At 64.3% G+C, this 16,641-nt stretch overlaps 1 protein-coding gene across 1 annotated transcript; it reads left to right on the top strand.

Annotated features, from left to right (window-relative positions):
- The first annotated feature begins 545 nt into the window (after positions 1 to 545).
- On the top strand, positions 546 to 4,532 carry FOXF1 (forkhead box F1). The gene is made up of 2 exons (XM_058279611.2): positions 546 to 1,724; positions 3,119 to 4,532. Exons 1-2 carry the CDS (start codon positions 602 to 604, stop codon positions 3,277 to 3,279), a joined length of 1,284 nt encoding a protein of 427 aa, XP_058135594.1. The 5' UTR covers positions 546 to 601; the 3' UTR covers positions 3,280 to 4,532.
- Positions 4,533 to 16,641: the final 12,109 nt, after the last annotated feature.

Raw genomic sequence — 16,641 nt, 5'->3', positions numbered from 1 at the left:
CGCTCCCCGCGGCGCCGCGCGGGCCGGGGGGCCGGGGGCCTGCGCGCGGCGAGGCGGGGGCGGCGGCCCAGGGCGCGTTCCCACCGGCTCGCCAGGTTGGTGGAGGAGGGGCGGCTTGCGCGGGCGCCCCGGGGTGGGGGGGCTCTTTAAGCGCCCCCCAGCGCGGAGCCCTAGGTGGGGGGGCCGCGAGGGGAGGGGACTGCGGGAGGGTGGGCTTTCTCCCGGCCGCGGGACGCCGCCGAGCGGAGCCCGAGCGAGGGCGGCCCGGGGCCGGGCCGTGGGGCCGGCGCGGCGGGCGGCGGGGAGCGGGCGCTGCTCTCGGCGGGGCGCACGGCGGGGGCCCCTGGGGCTCCGCTCCCCCCGAGGAGGCGGGGCGGGGGGGGGGTGTTTCCTCGCGGCCTCCGCCCGCGCTGGGAAGAGGCCGGCCTCGGCCTCCGTTCGGCCCCTTCCCCGGTGGGCGGGGGGAGGAGGGAGGAGGGGGCGGGGGGGCGGGCGTTGGAGAGCGGGGGGGCCCCGCGCCAACCGCCGGCGGACCCAGCGGCTCCTCGGGGCGGGCGCGCGGGGGAGGGCGCCGCGGCGCGCTCGGGAGCCGTGGCCGCCGATGACGGCAGAGGCGCAGCCGGCCCCGCGCGCGCAGCCCCCTCCCCCTCGCCCTCCTCCTCCTCCTCTTCCTCCTCCTCCTCCCGGCCGGTCGGCGGCGCAGAGCAGCGGCGGCAGCGGCGGCGGCGGCAGCAGCCACCCGATGTCTTCGGCGCCCGACAAGCAGCAGCCACCGCACGGCGGCGGCGTTGGCGGCGGCGGGGGCGGCGGCGCGGCCATGGACCCCGCGGCGGCCGGGCCCGCCAAGGCCAAGAAGAGCAACGCGGGCATCCGGCGCCCCGAGAAGCCGCCCTACTCGTACATCGCGCTCATCGTCATGGCCATCCAGAGCTCGCCCAGCAAGCGCCTGACGCTCAGCGAGATCTACCAGTTCCTGCAGGCGCGCTTCCCCTTCTTTCGCGGCGCCTACCAGGGCTGGAAGAACTCGGTGCGCCACAACCTCTCGCTCAACGAGTGCTTCATCAAGCTGCCCAAGGGCCTCGGGCGGCCCGGCAAGGGCCACTACTGGACCATCGACCCGGCCAGCGAGTTCATGTTCGAGGAGGGCTCGTTCCGGCGGCGACCCCGCGGCTTCCGAAGGAAGTGCCAGGCGCTGAAGCCCATGTACAGCATGATGAACGGGCTCGGCTTCAACCACCTCCCCGACGCCTACGGCTTCCAGGGCTCGGCCGGCGGCCTCCCGTGCGCGCCCAACAGCCTGGCGCTCGAGGGCGGCCTGGGCGTCATGAACGGCCACCTGCCGGCCAACGTGGACGGCATGGCCCTGCCCGGCCACTCGGTGCCCCACCTGCCCGCCAACGGCGGCCACTCGTACATGGGCGGCTGCGGCGGCGCGGCGGCCGCTGAGTACCCGCACCACGACGGCTCGGTGCCCGCCTCCCCGCTGCTGCCGGCCGCCGCGGCGGGCGGGGTGATGGAGCCGCACGCCGTCTACTCGGGCTCGGCGGCGGCCTGGCCGCCCGCGGCCTCGGCGGCGCTGGGCAGCGGCGCCTCCTACATCAAGCAGCAGCCCCTGTCCCCCTGCAACCCCGCCGCCAACCCCCTGTCCGGCAGCCTCTCCACGCACTCCCTGGAGCAGCCGTACCTGCACCAGAACAGCCACAACGGCCCGGCCGAGCTGCAAGGTGAGTGGGGGAGGCGGCGGTCACCCTCTGCCACCACCCCCCTCCCCGGGGGTGGGACACCGGCCCCTGGGCCTGTGGGATCCGTCCCCAACCCCGGCCCCCGACTCGGCCTGAGACGGGCTCTTCTGTGCAGCGCCCACCCCCGGGCAGCGGTGCCGACCTTCTCCCCACCTCACCGCGTCCGAGGCCTCGGTGCCGCCGGTGGGCTCCCACCCGGGGCCAGAGCCCTGTTTCACTTTCCCTGCCCCGACTCCCAAATCCCTGCTGCCGGCCGGCCTGGCCCGGTAGGCCCCGTTCTCACCAGGAGGGTCCTAGCCCCACCATTCTAAGTCCCTGTGGGTGCCTTAGGCGCCCTCACGACCCAGGAGGGGCCTGGATGTGGGTCAGGGGTCCCGGCGCCGGCCAGCTGGCCGCGCTCCCCTCCGCTAGCCACGGCGGGCCCTCGGAAGCTCCGGGCCAGCTGCCCCTGCCGAGCCGGCCCTGCGCAGAGAAGAGGAGCTAGGCCCGAAGCCGCCTGCTGCCAGGCTCTGCGCCCCAACCGTCAGGGACCTGAGCCTGGCTGGGGACCCCTGGGCCTGGGGGCGTTTTGTGGGGACAGAGGCAGGGTGGTGCCGGTGCCAGTGCCAGGCCCCGAGCACGGCCAGCGGGCAGGACCCCAGTTCTTTGTTTCTCTGAGTCCTGGTGTTGCCCCCAGACTCCCCTCAGCCCCTCTCAGCCATCTAGGAGTGAAAGTGCAGGGGGGAAACACCCACCCCCCTCCCCACGGGAGCGGCGACCCCCTTGGCCTAGTTCTGGGAGCGGTCTAGAGTGAGATTAGCAGAGGCCCGTCAGGGGTCAGCTGGCAGCGCCGGAGCCAGGCAGGAGCCAGGCCTGGAGGCCGCAGGCCCGCCTCGGAGGGGTGGCCCGGCTTGGTGCCTTCGGACCAGGGGACCCTGTCCCCCAAGGGGCCTTTACTGTGCCGAAGGCGTCCCCCACCGCCGCGGGTTGCGCGCACTTCCCGCTCCGGGCCCGGCCTCCCCCGCCTCTGGGGCTCCAAGGCGGCTGCCGGGCGCGGGCGCAGGCCCCGGGCGGCCCTGGAGCGGAGGGTGCCAGCCGTGGAGCCAGCGTGGCCTCCCTCGCCCCTTGCCCTTGGCTTGGGGAAGCGCCTGCGTCCCAGGTGGGAGAGACCGCAGGGCCCGGGGGCTGCCCCTGGAGCAGGCGGGCCGGGGCCGCTGGTGGCGGAGTGGCGGGGAGCCGCGGCGGCCCGGAGCCGGGAGCGCAGCCGCGGCGGCCCCGTGCGCCCGAGCCGGGCAGGCCTGCCCCGAGCGCCTCCTGGCCTGGTTGACTCGGCGCGGCGCGCCCGGAGCCCTGCGCCCCCGGCGCTAACTGCCCCGTCCCCTGTCGCCTCCTCGCAGGCATCCCGCGGTATCACTCGCAGTCGCCCAGCATGTGTGACCGCAAGGAGTTCGTCTTCTCCTTCAACGCCATGGCGTCCTCGTCCATGCACTCGGCCGGCGGCGGCTCCTACTACCACCAGCAGGTCACCTACCAAGACATCAAGCCGTGCGTGATGTGAGCCCGCGGGGCCGCCGGGCCCAGGGACCTCGGCCCACGTCGCAGGGACCTGCTCTATTCTCGAGGTATAACCGTCGGCAGAAGTGCAGGGTTCGACCGGAACCCACGCGGATTATTTGGGAAGGAATCCTCGGCGCGAGGGCCCGGCGCTGGGGTCAGCGCCCCTCCCCCACGCCCCCCAAAATGAAGAGAAGCCAGCGCTGGTGGTGGCCTTGATCTGACCGCAGCCGCCGGCCATGCCGAGCTGTCTCCATCCGATTGAAGCCGGCTGAGAAGGTGCTGTGGGGGGGGGGTCCTCGCCACTTAAACTAGAATTCTGCTGCGGGCCCCCCTGCCCCTCCATTGGCAGAAATGAAGGAGGGGTTTTAGAAGAAGCGCAGACATGTGAGACCAATCGTTACCAAATACTTTTATTTTTTGGTTGAGTATTTATCTTCTTATTTTTAATTTTTTGGAATGCGCAAGTCTCGCCTTTTTTTTTTCGCGGGGGGCAAGAGACGGCCTTCTCCCCGCCCCCCCCCCACCTCGATGTCGCCTCTGATCAACCACAGGTGGATCTTTTTGCCAACAACTTGCATTTCTGAAGCCACTGCTCGTCTTAAAAAAAAAAAGAAAACAGAAGGAGCCAAGGAGCAGCGGCTGTCCGTGCCTCTGTCGCCCCTCCGCCTCCCTCCCTTCTTCCCAGCCTGTCTGGTTTTATTTTCAATTTTATTTGGATTTTTTCCGTGGGTAGTTTTCTTTCCTCCCTCACGAGACCCGCTGTCTCCTGACCTCTACTGTAAACTTGGCCGCGCGAGGAGGAGGCGAACGGTAGCCGGGGGTGTCAGGATTGCGGGGACGCGGAAAAGGCTAAGGCACTTTGAGAAACTCTAGCAAGGCCCATCCTGTTATTTATTCTACTTTCTTTCCCTAGTAACCAAAACACCACACAGGCTCCTCCGTTTATCAGTATTAATGGGGTAACTTCGTTGGCAATATTTGCCATGTAGAGTTTTTTTTTTAGATATCCATTGTAAATTTGAAACAAAGTCCAATCTGTGTAAAAACAAATTTCCATATGTTTTATATAAATATATATATAATGAAGGACTACCTTCTTTTTTTTTTTTTAGTATTTTGGCTGCGGGGGTGCAGCGTTTGTGACACGTATTTTAAATTTCCTTCTGCACTGTATAAAATAATTTGAAGATGTTTGGCCTTTTGTGTATTTTTTCCTAAAAAAAAGAACAAAAATAAAAATGTATAACATTTGTACTTAGTCTTTGAAATTGTATCAACTAGAAATAAAACCGCATGAGCATTTTATCGGGGTTGGGGTTGCAGAATATTTTCCAAATCCCAAAATGCTAGTGGGGAAAAGGGCTTCAGATCGCAAGATTTTTAAAAATTAAAAATCAAGGTGACTACAAATAATATTTTCTTAAAAAAATTTTTTTTTGGCTAATTCTTCCCTTTTCACTCGTCATTGCACCTTGAAGTGAAATCTGGACAAGAATAACTTATTTTCCTTGGCTGGGTATTTTTTTTTAAGAGCTCTCTGCTCCCCTCTAAATGTCATTTCTCCTTTTAAAGAAATCATCAAATGTTTAAAGAAAAACGGTAGCCCTCCTCTCCCCAGGGAAAATCAAATAGAAAACATAGATGTGTATGTATATGAAAATGTATATATGGGTATGTAATTTTTAAAAACACTTTTTAGCTACCCATGACCAATGGATCAATAAAAGTTCTATTTTGCATTTCAGACTCTACTGTTCCCAAAACTAGCTGTTATAAATCAAATTTTAAGTTGTTTTTTTGGTGGGTTTTTTTTTTTGGTTGTTGTTTTGTTTTGTTTTTGTGCCCCAAGTTGGTTTTCCCCAACTAAGAAGCGAGTGAAATTTGAATTTTGAGCAAGAGAAAGGCTGTTGGCGGGGAGCAGAGTGATAGGGTAACATTCCCCCCTAAATCGTATTTTCCTCCCCGTCGCGAAAAAAAAACTGACTCCGAGGCGTGTGCTGCCCGCCCTTCTGGATGCCAAGCCCGGGCCACCAAGGAAAGCAAACACGATGGAGTCGCGCCGCGTGCGCTGCAGACCCCCCGCGGCCCGCGCTGCGCTGCGCGCCTCTGGCCTGGTCCTTCTCAAAGTTGACATTTTGGACGTGGGGGTAATTTCTCCGGAGCTCTGTTACCTCAAAATTATCAAAAACCTCGACTGGGCAATTAATGTTCCATACTAACCGCTGTCTCTAAAACCGAGATAAAGGGGACAGGAAAGTGGCGGCGACTCCCGCCGCGGGTCTCGGGCGGCCCCGGCAGCGGGGAAGGCTCGGGGGTCGCAGGCCACCTCCCAGCAGCGCGCGGGAAACCGGGACGGGGACGCCGTCCTCCCCGGTGGGGTCGCGGCGCTTGCGACACCGCGGCCTCTGCGGGCGAGAGCTGCGCCCCTGCTCCCCGCTGCCGTCGGCGACTGCTCCCCAAATGGTGGGCGGCCCGGGGAAGCGGGGCTGCGGGGGAGAAGCCCAGGCCGGCCCCGGAGGCGCCCTCCCCGTCTCCCCTGCGGGCCGTCGCCAGCCCCCGCGCCCCCTCGCCCGGTGCGTCGCAGGCCCCGCGCGCCCCGCTTGTGTGTGGCTCTTGGCGCGGCGGGGCCCGGCTTCTTGGGCGGCTCCCCCGCGGGGTCTCCCCGCGCGCCCACGGCCCGGGAGGCAGAGGGGCCCGCGCCGGCCCGGGCAGCCGGGCAGCGGCCTGGCATCTGCGCCGGGGCCTGCGCGGGCCTGAGGACGCGAGGGGAGCCCGCGTTCCCCGCGGGCCGCGCCGGCTCCAGGTCAACCCGGGAGGCCGAGACTCCGCGGGCCAAACAGCCTCGCACCCGCGCCCTGGGGCTGCTGCGCGCCGGCGGCGCGGGCTGGTGTGCGAGCACCCCAGGGTGCGCTTCGGCCCGGGCTGGCACGGGGGCTGCGGGGCGAAGCGGGCACCGCCACAGGAGCGCGCTTGGCGCGTGCAGTGCACGAGCTCGAAATGGAAATGCAGCGGCTCTGCGGGGTCAGCGAGTGTGGACCCGTGTAATCTAGCCCCGGGGCAGCCGCGCTAGAAAGGATCCGAACTCTCTGCGCACACGTTAGGGGATGTGTCCTGGCACTGCAAGGCCAAGCTGCTCTGATTTTATGCAGTCGCCCCGATACTAGCAGGCCTGGCAGCGGGGTCGGGCCAGGACCCTGCAGCGGGGTGTCTGCTGTGGACCACAGCCCGCAGCGTCGCCGTGCTCCGCGCTGGGCCCGCGCCGTGGCTGCAGGCTCCCCCGCTCGCCCTTGCGTCCCCCTGGGGCAGCAGGAGCGCGGTGAGACGCCGGGACCTTCACGTCAGCCTCGGCGGGGCCTCCAGGACCCCCCCGGCCCGGGGCAGGTGGAAACTGGCGGCCAGGGCCGGGTCTCGCCGCCCGGAGCTCACCCCTGAGGCCCCGGGCTGGGCCCAGAGCGCCCGGCGGCCGGAAGGCGCCCGGGGTGTGGGCCTCTGATGCCAAGGCGCCGGCCCGCGGGGGCGCCCGGTCCCACTGTTCTCTTTTTGTTCAGGGCTGGAGGGCGGGGGCGGGGGCAAAGGCCTGGCCGCCCGCCTGGGAGCTCAAGCAGCAGGCCGCCGGCCTCCGAGAGCCGGGTCAGGGCCAGATGGAGCCGGAGCCCCAGGCCGCCACGTACCGACCGGGCAAGCTGGGGCCCCTCCGACCCTGTTCTCTCGCCTCTGCCCACGCTGCCGTTGCCGCCTTCGGGGGGGCAGTGGTTAATCAGAGGACGCTGGTGAGGATCCGGCACGTGCGAGGGGACGCCCTTGCCCGGTGGTACCAGGCAGACTGCCGCGGGCACGTCCCAGCCCTCCTCCCCCAGCTGCTTGGTGGGGTGCGCGCGTCGGGGGGCGTAATTCCTGTTTTGAAATGATGAGCGCCCCGTTCGGTAACCACTGAACTCTCCCTGGGCTTTCGAGACGGAAGAAATCCGTGTGGCTCCAGGCAGAATCTGAACAGTGGGGCTGATGTGGGGGCTTTGACACAGACGGTCCCCCGAGTTGCCCACCCTCACCCCCGTTCCCCTCTAAGCCGCGGGGAGCCCTGCTGGCCTCAGGTGCGGAAGAGGGAGCGCCGAAGCCCCCGTCGCCCCGCGCCGCGGCCCCGCGGGCTTCGTGCCTGCTGGTTCTCACTGTCCCGGAAGGTCCCCGATTGCTGGAGTGTGGGGGGGGGGGCCGCTGCCCGAGCCGCAGGTTATGGGGCCCCCTGCGTACTGGATCGGACCCCCTGGGAGTGAGGTCCGGGATCCACACCTTCGAGCGGCGGCGGTCTCGGTGAGCGCCGAGGTGGGACCTCTGCTCCAGCCCTCGGGGCCCTGAGGACGCGGGGCGCGGGCTGAGCTCCGGAGCGGGCTCTGCTGCCCCCAGCCGGCCGCCGGGGCCAGGCATGCGGACCACGGAGCCCGTGGCGCGGAAAGGATGGCACCGCGTGCCGGGCGCCGTGGCGAGACCCAGCACATGCCTCACCCAGTCCAGCCTTAGGGGCCAGGTCGCTGGGGAGGTCCCGACCCTCGTCCCGCTTTACAGATGCAGAAACTGAGCTCAGAGAGGTTAAGAAACGTGGCCCGGGGCTGCACAGCTCCTGCCGCCGTGCAAAGAGGAAAGCTGGAGTGTGGCTTCCTGCCTCCCCTGGGCAGGGGCAGCAGAGGGGCCTGGCCCAAACGCAGCGGCTCTCTCCCCTTCCTTCGAGTGGAGGCGGTGGGGACACGGGGCCAGCAGCCCCGGCCCAGGCCCCTGGCCTCCCACCGTGAGTGATTTCGAGCCCCGGTTCGCGCCACGACCCCCTACGAAAGCGCCCTCTGCTTCCTTGGGCGCCCTTGGTCCAGAAGAGAGACCTCAGACCAAAGTGGCCCTTCAAGGCGCCAGCGGCCAGCGGGGCGGGGGCCCCCACGGGTCACCCGGGGCGTCTCGACCCCCTGGAGGGACAGCCGGGTGTCGGCGGCTCCCCGGGCGCCCGCAGCCCTGTCTCCAGTGGAGGACGCTGGCTGGGGCTGCAGAAAGGACAAGTGGCTGCGGCCAGTGGGCGCCGACCCTGCGCGCCCCGTGAGTGCGGGAGGAGCGCTGCACACGGGCGGCTGCCAGCGCCCTCGAAGGAACGCCCCCGCCGCGGAGCGTCCCTCCTGCCGCGGCGCCCCGCGCCGGCCCAGGCCCTCTAGCCCCGGGCAGTGCGCTGGGGTCTCCGTGGCCCTGGGGCGGGCAAAGCAATGCCCCCCCTGCGCAGGCCCCGGATGAGGCGGGCGCTCCCGGGCGGTGGGGCTGGCGGCCCATGGACCCGGGGTTTCGCTGCGCTGCTGCGGCACCCGGGCCTGGCACGGGCTCGCGGCGCGCAGGGGCTGTGCGTGCTAATGGACGCGGCGCTGCCGGGAAGCGGGCAGGGGCAAAGGGCAGGTAGCAGGAGGCGGCTCCGAGCCGGTCCCGGCGGGCGTGCAGGAGCCTGGCGTGATCCCCGGAAGCGGGGCGCCCGCCGAGAGGTCTGGGCCGGGGAGCGCCGGGTCCGGCCAGCCCCGGGTGCAGCCAGCGGGCAGAGGCCGGGCCAGCAGCGCCCGCGCCGGCCCTCCACGAGGAGACAGCGCCACCTGCGGCTCGTGCCCCGCCAGTGCGGGTGGGGACCACAAATAAATCCCATCACGGAGAAGGGACTTCACCAGAGGGTGGACAGAGCTGTGCCGGACGACCCAATGTCCTACTCCAGACACTTGGACCTTTTTTTTTAAGATTTATTTTTTATTTATTTCTCCCCCCTCCCCCCATTGTCTGCTCTCTGTGTTCATTCGCTGTGTGTTCTGTGTCCGCTTGTATTCTTATCAGCAGCACCCAGAATCTGTGTCTCTTTTTGCTGCGTCATCTTGCTGTGTCAGCTCTCTGTGTGTGCGGTGCCATTCTTGGGCAGGCTGCCCTTTCTTTCGCGCTGGGCGGCTCTCCTTACGGGGCGCACTCCTTGCGCATGGGGCTCCCCTAAGTGGGGGACACCCCTGCGTGGCAGGGCACTCCTTGCGCGCATCAGCACTGCGCATGGGCCAGCTGCACACGGGCCAAGGAGGCCCGGGGTTTGAACCGCGGACCTCCCATGTGATAGACGGACGCCCTAACCACTGGGCCAAGTCTGCTTCCCACTTTGACCTTTTTAAAGGGGTAGTTGACTTGGGGGAGATAAACTAAGTTCATTTCGTCTTTTTATGCCAGTCCTAATTATAGAAATGATAGGGCCTATTTAAAAAAAGATAAATTTCTGAAAGTGAAAAGAAACAGGTAAAAATCACTTCAAGCCCCACCCCGCTCCCGCCCCAAGTGACAGCAACGTTGGCCCAGCCGACCTCTCCGTGTACGCAAGTGGGCTCCGAGCAGGTCACGGAGCGGCCAAGAGCGCTGGAGCAGACACCCCACGTTCACACCCTGACTCCACCTCACCCCAACTTTGTAAGATTGGATAATGGTCAGAGCACTCCTCTCAAAGCATTGTTGTGGGGCTTAAACGAAGAGTTACAGGTGAAGAAACAGGCTCAGAGAGGGTAAGCACTTTACCCAACACCACACAGCCAGGACACACGGAGCTGGATTCGTCCCAAACTGTGGTGTGCACGGCTTTGGTGCCGTGTTCTGCAGCCGCTAGACAGTCTCCCTAGGGTTCCAGGAAGTTGCTGCGGCTTCTAAAGGTGCCGTAAAACCCTGTTTGTGGCCAGGAGATGAGAGACGAGGGTTTCTCCAGAGGAGAGGCCTCTTCTCCTCTCTGGGGACAGCTCCGGGGCCGGAGGCCAGCTCTGCCCCGATCGCGCAGGTCGCCCAAGCAGGCCGAGCCCCGCCTCTCTTAGCTGGAGAACGGGGTGGCCACGCACCTGCCCCCGGCTTCCTGGGGAGCGGAAGGCGCCGCTGCGCCCTCCGAGGCGGCGGGGAGGCCCCTCCTGCCCACGGCTCAGTGCGTAGGGCTGAGCTTTATGACTTCCAAACCATCCAAGGTGCGAAGTGTCCACATCGCATGGCACATGTCAACTCCCACTTTGACCCTGGTGATTAATGGACGTGGAAAGAACAGGTCCATTCACAGGGAGAGGCGCAGCCTGAGAGAGGGACAGAAGCAGGCGTTCCTCTACCGAGAGCTCTCGGCTCGCTTCAGGGGCGGCCCGGGCTGCCTCCGGCGCCGACCCAGGATGACGACATGGCAGAGCACAGGGGACCCCGGGGAGAGCAGCTCTCATGTCCTCTGGTCTGCAGCTCCGCCATGCGCCAGGGAAGAAGCCACCAAACTCCGTGCCTCAGTTTCCTCATCTGCAAAATGCAAGTAGCCAAGGGGCTGTTCTGAGCAACAGGAAAGGCTGCTGCAGTGCTGGACACATAGCGGGCTTGCAGCAGGGGCAGCTAGCGGGCACGGCTCAGAAGTCAGGGGTGTAGGGCAGCTGTGACCTAGGGCAGACTCGAGGAGCTTCTTGGGCAGGGGCCGAGCCCGTCTGAGTCTCAAATCCAGCTTGCCTCGGGCACGCGGTGTGACCCCACCGGCTTCTCTCTACGAGGTGCCCCTGCCCTCGTCTCTTTTTTTGTTTTTAAAGATTTATTTTTCATTTCTTTTTCTCTCCCCCATCCCCCAGTTGTCTGCTCTCTGTGTCCATTTGCTGTGTGTTCTTCTGTGACCACTTCTATCCTTATCAGCAGCACCAGGAATCTGTTTCTTTTTGTTGCGTCATCTTGTTATGTCATCTCTCCGTGTGTGTGGCGCCATTCCTGGGCAGGCTGCTCTTTCTCTCACGCTGGGCGGCTCTCCTTACAGGGCACACTCCTTGTGCGTGGGGCTCCCCTACGCGGGGGACACCCCTGCGTGGCACGGCACTCCTTGCGCGCATCAGCACTGCACATGGGCCAGCTCCACACGGGTCAGGAGGCCCGGGGTTTGAACCGCGGACCCCCCATGTGGTAGGCGGGCGCCCTATCAGTTGAGCCACATCTGCTTCCCCTGCCTGACTCTTTCTGCTGCAGATGCAAGCTGAGAAAACCCCCAAGAAGGAAGGCGCTGGGTGATCCAGCTCCGGCCGTGACTGCGGCCCTCTGAGCCAGGGCTCCACCCGCCCCCAGGGGGCCAGGGACAAACCAGTCCCTCAGTCTGTACCTCAGTCAGCTCTTCTGTGGGAGGGACACCTCTCCAAAGTCACTGGGGGGGAGCGTCCGCCCCCACATGGGAAGTCCTGGGTTCGGTTCCTGGTGCCTCCTGAAAAAAACATTAGGCAAAACAAACAGAAGAAAACCAACATCAGGAGAGACGAGATGGCTCAGCGGTTGAGCGCCAGCTTCCCACATATGAGGTCCTGGGTTCAAGCAGCGGCACCTCAAAAAAAAAGTCACTGAGGATTAAATGAAGTTAGGCATTTGTTTATCTATACACATATTTATATATTATTATACCTTTAATAATATAAATACATTGTGTAATTTGCATATTACTGTAATAATCTATGAATATAAATGAAATTATGCCATTGATTCATATTGAGGAACAAACCATCCCAAAATTTATTGGCTTATCTCGACAAAAACCATTTGTTTCACTCATTTCTCTGAGATGCGCGCCGGGCTCGGCAGGAGCAGCCCGTCTCCGTGCCACAGGGCAGCCGCTGGAGTGGCTCGATGGGGGGGCTGGAGGGTCCCTCCCAAGAGGCCGCACCCACGCGACAGGCGCGCCGGCCCCGGCTGTTGGTCCCCGTCCACGGGCGGCATGGCGTCCAGGCGCAGGGCCGCTGGGTTCCGCGGGCGAGCGCCCCCAGTCGGTGGGAGCCAGGCACAGCGGCTTCTCAAGGCCGGTGCCTGCCAACGGGCAGCCTCTCCTCCCGTGACCCATTAGTCAAGGGGCCCGGGGGTCGCGACCCGCTCCAAGAGCTCTGGGGCCACCTTTCAACATTTCCACCGCATTGACAATGACTCTGTAAACTAGGGCTGACTGTGTCGCCCTCCACTGGCGCATCGCTGGCAGGCAGAGTGGACAAGCCAGCCGAGGCGTCCCTCCCGCCCGCTGTGGTGGCCGTCAGGCAGGCAGGCTGCAGCTGGGGGGGACGGAGGAGGGCGCGTCCACCTGCACCCACCTTGCCCTCCAGCTCTTCTACGTGAGCTTCCAAGATTTGTTTTTATGGAAGAGAGACCTGCAGACCCCACAGAGCCTTCTGGCCCGGAGGTGACTCGGACTGGGGTCCTTAAGTTTTGGGGTGTCTGTTCTACTTAGACCCTGGCTGGGTTGAAAACAGACTGAGCGTGTGAAGGGGAGGTGGGCTGGGCGGTCCTCGCCTGGCTACTTCCAGGGTGGGCGGAGGGAGGGCGGCAACTTTGGAACCTGAGTCCTGGGCAGGCCGGGGGCTCCCTGGGGGCCGTGAGGGGGGGGCAGCCGGGCAGCGAGCCTGGAGGGCTAGAAGGGGGAGGGAGGAGCGCCGGGCTTTGCGCCTTTGGCACAAGCGGGAAGCGTCAGCTCCCACACCAGCAGGGGCAGCTGCCCCGCGTCCTCCCAACCTGAGGGTTCCTGGGCCCGGCCTTGGGGCGCGGGGACGCCCTGCCGACGCCTGGGCCTGCTGGCTGCTTCCTCGCCTCTCGCCCCCCTCTCGTCCTCTCGTCGGGCATGCGCTCCTTCCCCAGCGCCTCTCTGCTCCAAGGCAGGCGGCGCTGGTGGCCGCGGCGCTGGCCCTCTCCTCCTGGGGCTCTTGCTGACGCTGCTGCTGGGCCTTTCCATGGTGGGTGCCTGAGGAGGAGGGAGGCCGTGCCGGGCCCCAAAGACACGGGCGCACAGAGCCCCACCGTGCGGGCTACGGGGCTGCTGCCCAGGCGGTGGGCGCCGGCTGGGTGGGGACGGGGTCAGCACCCGCCGGCCTCGGAGGCTGAGGGGCCTGGGCCGCTGCCTCGTCCGGCTGCTTTCCCCTGGGACGTCCACACCCTGCAGGCCGCGGCTGCTCTGCCCTCAGGGCTGCCGGGAGCGGGGCCTGTGAGGGCAAGCGGCAGACGGGGACGGGCAGAGGGGGCCGGGGCCACGGGAGAGGCTCTGCCCGCAGCAGGGCTGGTCCGGGAAGGCCACCGCTGCCTCTCAGCCTCTGCACCTCCCGTTTTCCCCCTCGCGGTGGCTGGAGGACTGCGGCCGTGCGCGCTGGGCCCGCAGGAGACACAGGACGCCGCGTACCCCGCACCGGCCGCCCGCCGTGGACAGGGCGCATCCCTCATGGGGCGTGCAGGGCCGGCGGCATCTGCCTGGATGGTCCGGAAGCGCCCGCGCCCCAAGCCGCCGGGGCCTGGCTGAGGGACGGCGGCAGCGGCAGGAACGTCTGAGAACTGGCACCGTGGAAGGGAAGGAAGACGGCCACAAGGCGACGGGTGCCACGCCTTGAGTAAAACGTGGCTGAGCCTGGAAACGGACTTTGGCCCAGCGGTTAGCGCATCCGTCTACCACACGGGAGGTCCGCAGTTCAAGCCCCGGGCCTCCTTGACCCGTGTGGAGCTGGCCCATGCGCAGTGCTGACGCGCGCAGGGAGTGCCCTGCCACACAGGGGTGTCCCCCGCGTAGGGGAGCCCCACGCGCAAGGAGTGCGCCCCGTAAGGAGAGCAGCCCAGCGCGAAGAAGGGAGCAGCCTGCCCAGGAATGGCGCCGCCCACACTTCCCGTGCCGCTGACGACAACAGAAGCGGACAAAGAAACAAGACGCAGCAAAAAGACACAGAAAACAGACAACTGGGGAGGGGAGGGGAATTAAATAAATAAAAATAAATCTTAAAAAAAAAAACCAAAAACGTGGCTGAGCCAGTCAGACCCCCAGGGCTGGGCCCCGCGTGCCATGGCGCTTTCAGCTTATGCTCCTTAGACAGGATGAGGCACAAACTCGGGAACGGCAGCTGCTTCGGGTCTGCGCGCCACAACCCGCCACTCGTGGGGACGCCGTGGACAGCGCTCAGTGACCAGACCCAGCAGGACCTGCGGACGGCTCGGCTCTGGAGACCCCGAGTCCACTTCCACCTGCCAGGGCGAGCCCCTTTACTCCCTGAACCTCCATATCTTCATCAAGCACGTGGAAATACGAAGGCCACCTCACAGGACTCGCTGCCACGAGAACGAAGCGACAGCCGAAGAAAGCGTAAGAGGTCTGGGTACTTCCTAAGCCCCCAAGAAACAGGAGCTGATGTTTCAGTAGCTGCCACTGAGAGACATCTTTCTCACAGCTCCAGAAAACAGTTCAAGGAGCCCAGTAAGAGGGTGAGTGCCGAATCAAGAGGAAGGCCGCTGAGCAGCAGGAGGGCCTCATGGCGCGGGGCGGGCTCCCCCACCCCCCACCAGCTCGGCTGGGAGCCGCCTGCACCCCCCTGCAGGCCCCTGGCCCTGGCTCCGGAGGGGGCAGAGTGGCCCTTGAGCTCCAGCTGGGGCAGGGGTGTCCGGCCCAGGCTCGAGGCGGCCTGAGGCCTCGCTCCCAGAACGTGCCCCAGGCGCAGACGGCGGCTCGCTGAGCTCTCCTGCAGAGCGCCGTGGGACGCAGCCAGGGGCCCGCCTGGGGCAAGGGCGGCCGAGGGACACTCAGGGCAGCGCCCAGACCACGAGGCCAGTGCTTCCTGGGGAAGAGGGGACAGGCGTTCGTGTCCCTGTGAACGGAGGATTCCTGGGTCACATGCACATGCCCGAGACCCATGCCCAGAAAGGTCTGGAGGCCCTGCCCTCAGGCCTGGAGCTGTGCTCTGGCCTCACTGCATGGACGAGCTCGGAAGGTCAGCACTTGCACAGGCCGATTTGCCAAGACTGGGAAAGGGGTTTGCTCTTTTCCTTTTTTTTTTTTTCTCCTGTTAACTCCTGGCATTCAAGGAAAACTCTGTTACAACAGTAGCTGGATACAAGGTCAAGGAACAGATGCCTTGGAGTATAAATTCCAGTGGTAACACATTAAAATATCAAAATGTCCAGGTTTCAACAAAACATACAAAGAAACAGGAACCAGCGGCCAGGCAAAGGAGGGAGATTAAAGTACGAGGACCCATCCTGGAGGAGGCTCGGACCTGCAGCGCTCCAGACAGAGACTTTACAAAATGATTCTAAATATGCTCAGAGCTAAAGGAAAACCTGGGCAGCTGGAGGAGGTCAGGAACCACAGGTGGACAGGGAGGGCATCAACAGAGAGACGGAAACGACGAAAAGGAGCCACACAGGGCCCAAGACCTCAGTAACAGGAATTAAAAATCACCCAGAGGGGCCCAAAGTGGAAGTTGCTGGCAGGAGAGAGAATCGGTGAACTCGAAGACAAGCCCACTGGAGTCATGGAGTGTGGGGAGCAGAAGGAAGAAAGAGAAGCGGGCAGAGCCTGAGGGGCCTGGAGGACCCCACCAAGCCTAACTGTATGCACACTGTGGGGGTCCCAGAGGAGAAGAGAGGAGGGGACACAGAGAGTATTCCAGGAAATAAGGGCCGCAAACTTCCCGAAGTGAGCGAAGAGAAACGGCTCTCCACATCCAAGACACCAACGAAGCCAGACAGGCAAAGCCGCCGGGGAGGAGGAGAGATGGCGGAGGCGGGAAGGTCACGCCTGCCGGAGCTGGGTGCTAACTGCGGCACCTGCGGCCGGGCGGGGACTGTCTGTACCCCTCGGACTGGAGCCATCCGTGAAGGAAGCTGTGGGACCCGCATCACAGCTGACTGCTCCAGCGCAGCAACGGCAGCGACGCGGGCAGGGGTCCGGGCGGCCGGGCAGGCTCGTGCTCCACGCATCGGTCTGTGGACGTGGAGGAAGGCGGGAAGAGACCGAGCACCAGAGCGAGGGTGTCACCCTGCAGCCGGGCCTGCAGTCCTGGGGACGCCCCGCTCCCTAGACGAGCGCGCGCACACGGGCCCAGGAGCACGTCCTGCGGGTGGCGTCGGCTCCAGCCTCAGGAGCAGCTGGGTCTGCCGGCCGTATTTTTATCCAGCTAAGAATAACTGTTGGTTGTACGTGGCTGCATTAAAAAGAAATGATACCACGGATGTGGCCCAAACGGTTGAGCACCTCATGTGGGAGGTCCCAGGTTTGGTCCCTGGTGCCTCCTAAAAACAAAACAAAACAAAACACACACACACACAAGCAAACAAATGAAAAGAACTCAGGGAGGCCGACATGGCTCAGTGGTTGAGCACCGGCTTCCCACATACGAGGTCCCTGGTACTAAAAAAGAAAGAAAAGAATGATACTCAGTAACTGCATAAAAGAGCCTAGTTCATTTTGCTACTTAGAGAAGTAATTTATCTTGGGGGGGCTCACTTGGATTCTGTACCAACCAAAACCTGACATTCTAACGGAGACGAGGACAGCTTCCTCCCTCCAGCCAGAGGTGTGCTCGTGAAGTGCTTTCCCTCCCCAAGATTGTGA

The sequence above is a fragment of the Dasypus novemcinctus genome, chromosome 18 (assembly GCF_030445035.2).
Source record: "Dasypus novemcinctus isolate mDasNov1 chromosome 18, mDasNov1.1.hap2, whole genome shotgun sequence".
In the NCBI taxonomy this organism is placed as follows: domain Eukaryota; kingdom Metazoa; phylum Chordata; class Mammalia; order Cingulata; family Dasypodidae; genus Dasypus; species Dasypus novemcinctus.
Note: the sequence above shows the minus strand (reverse complement) of the source record. Positions and strands in the feature narration are given on the sequence as shown.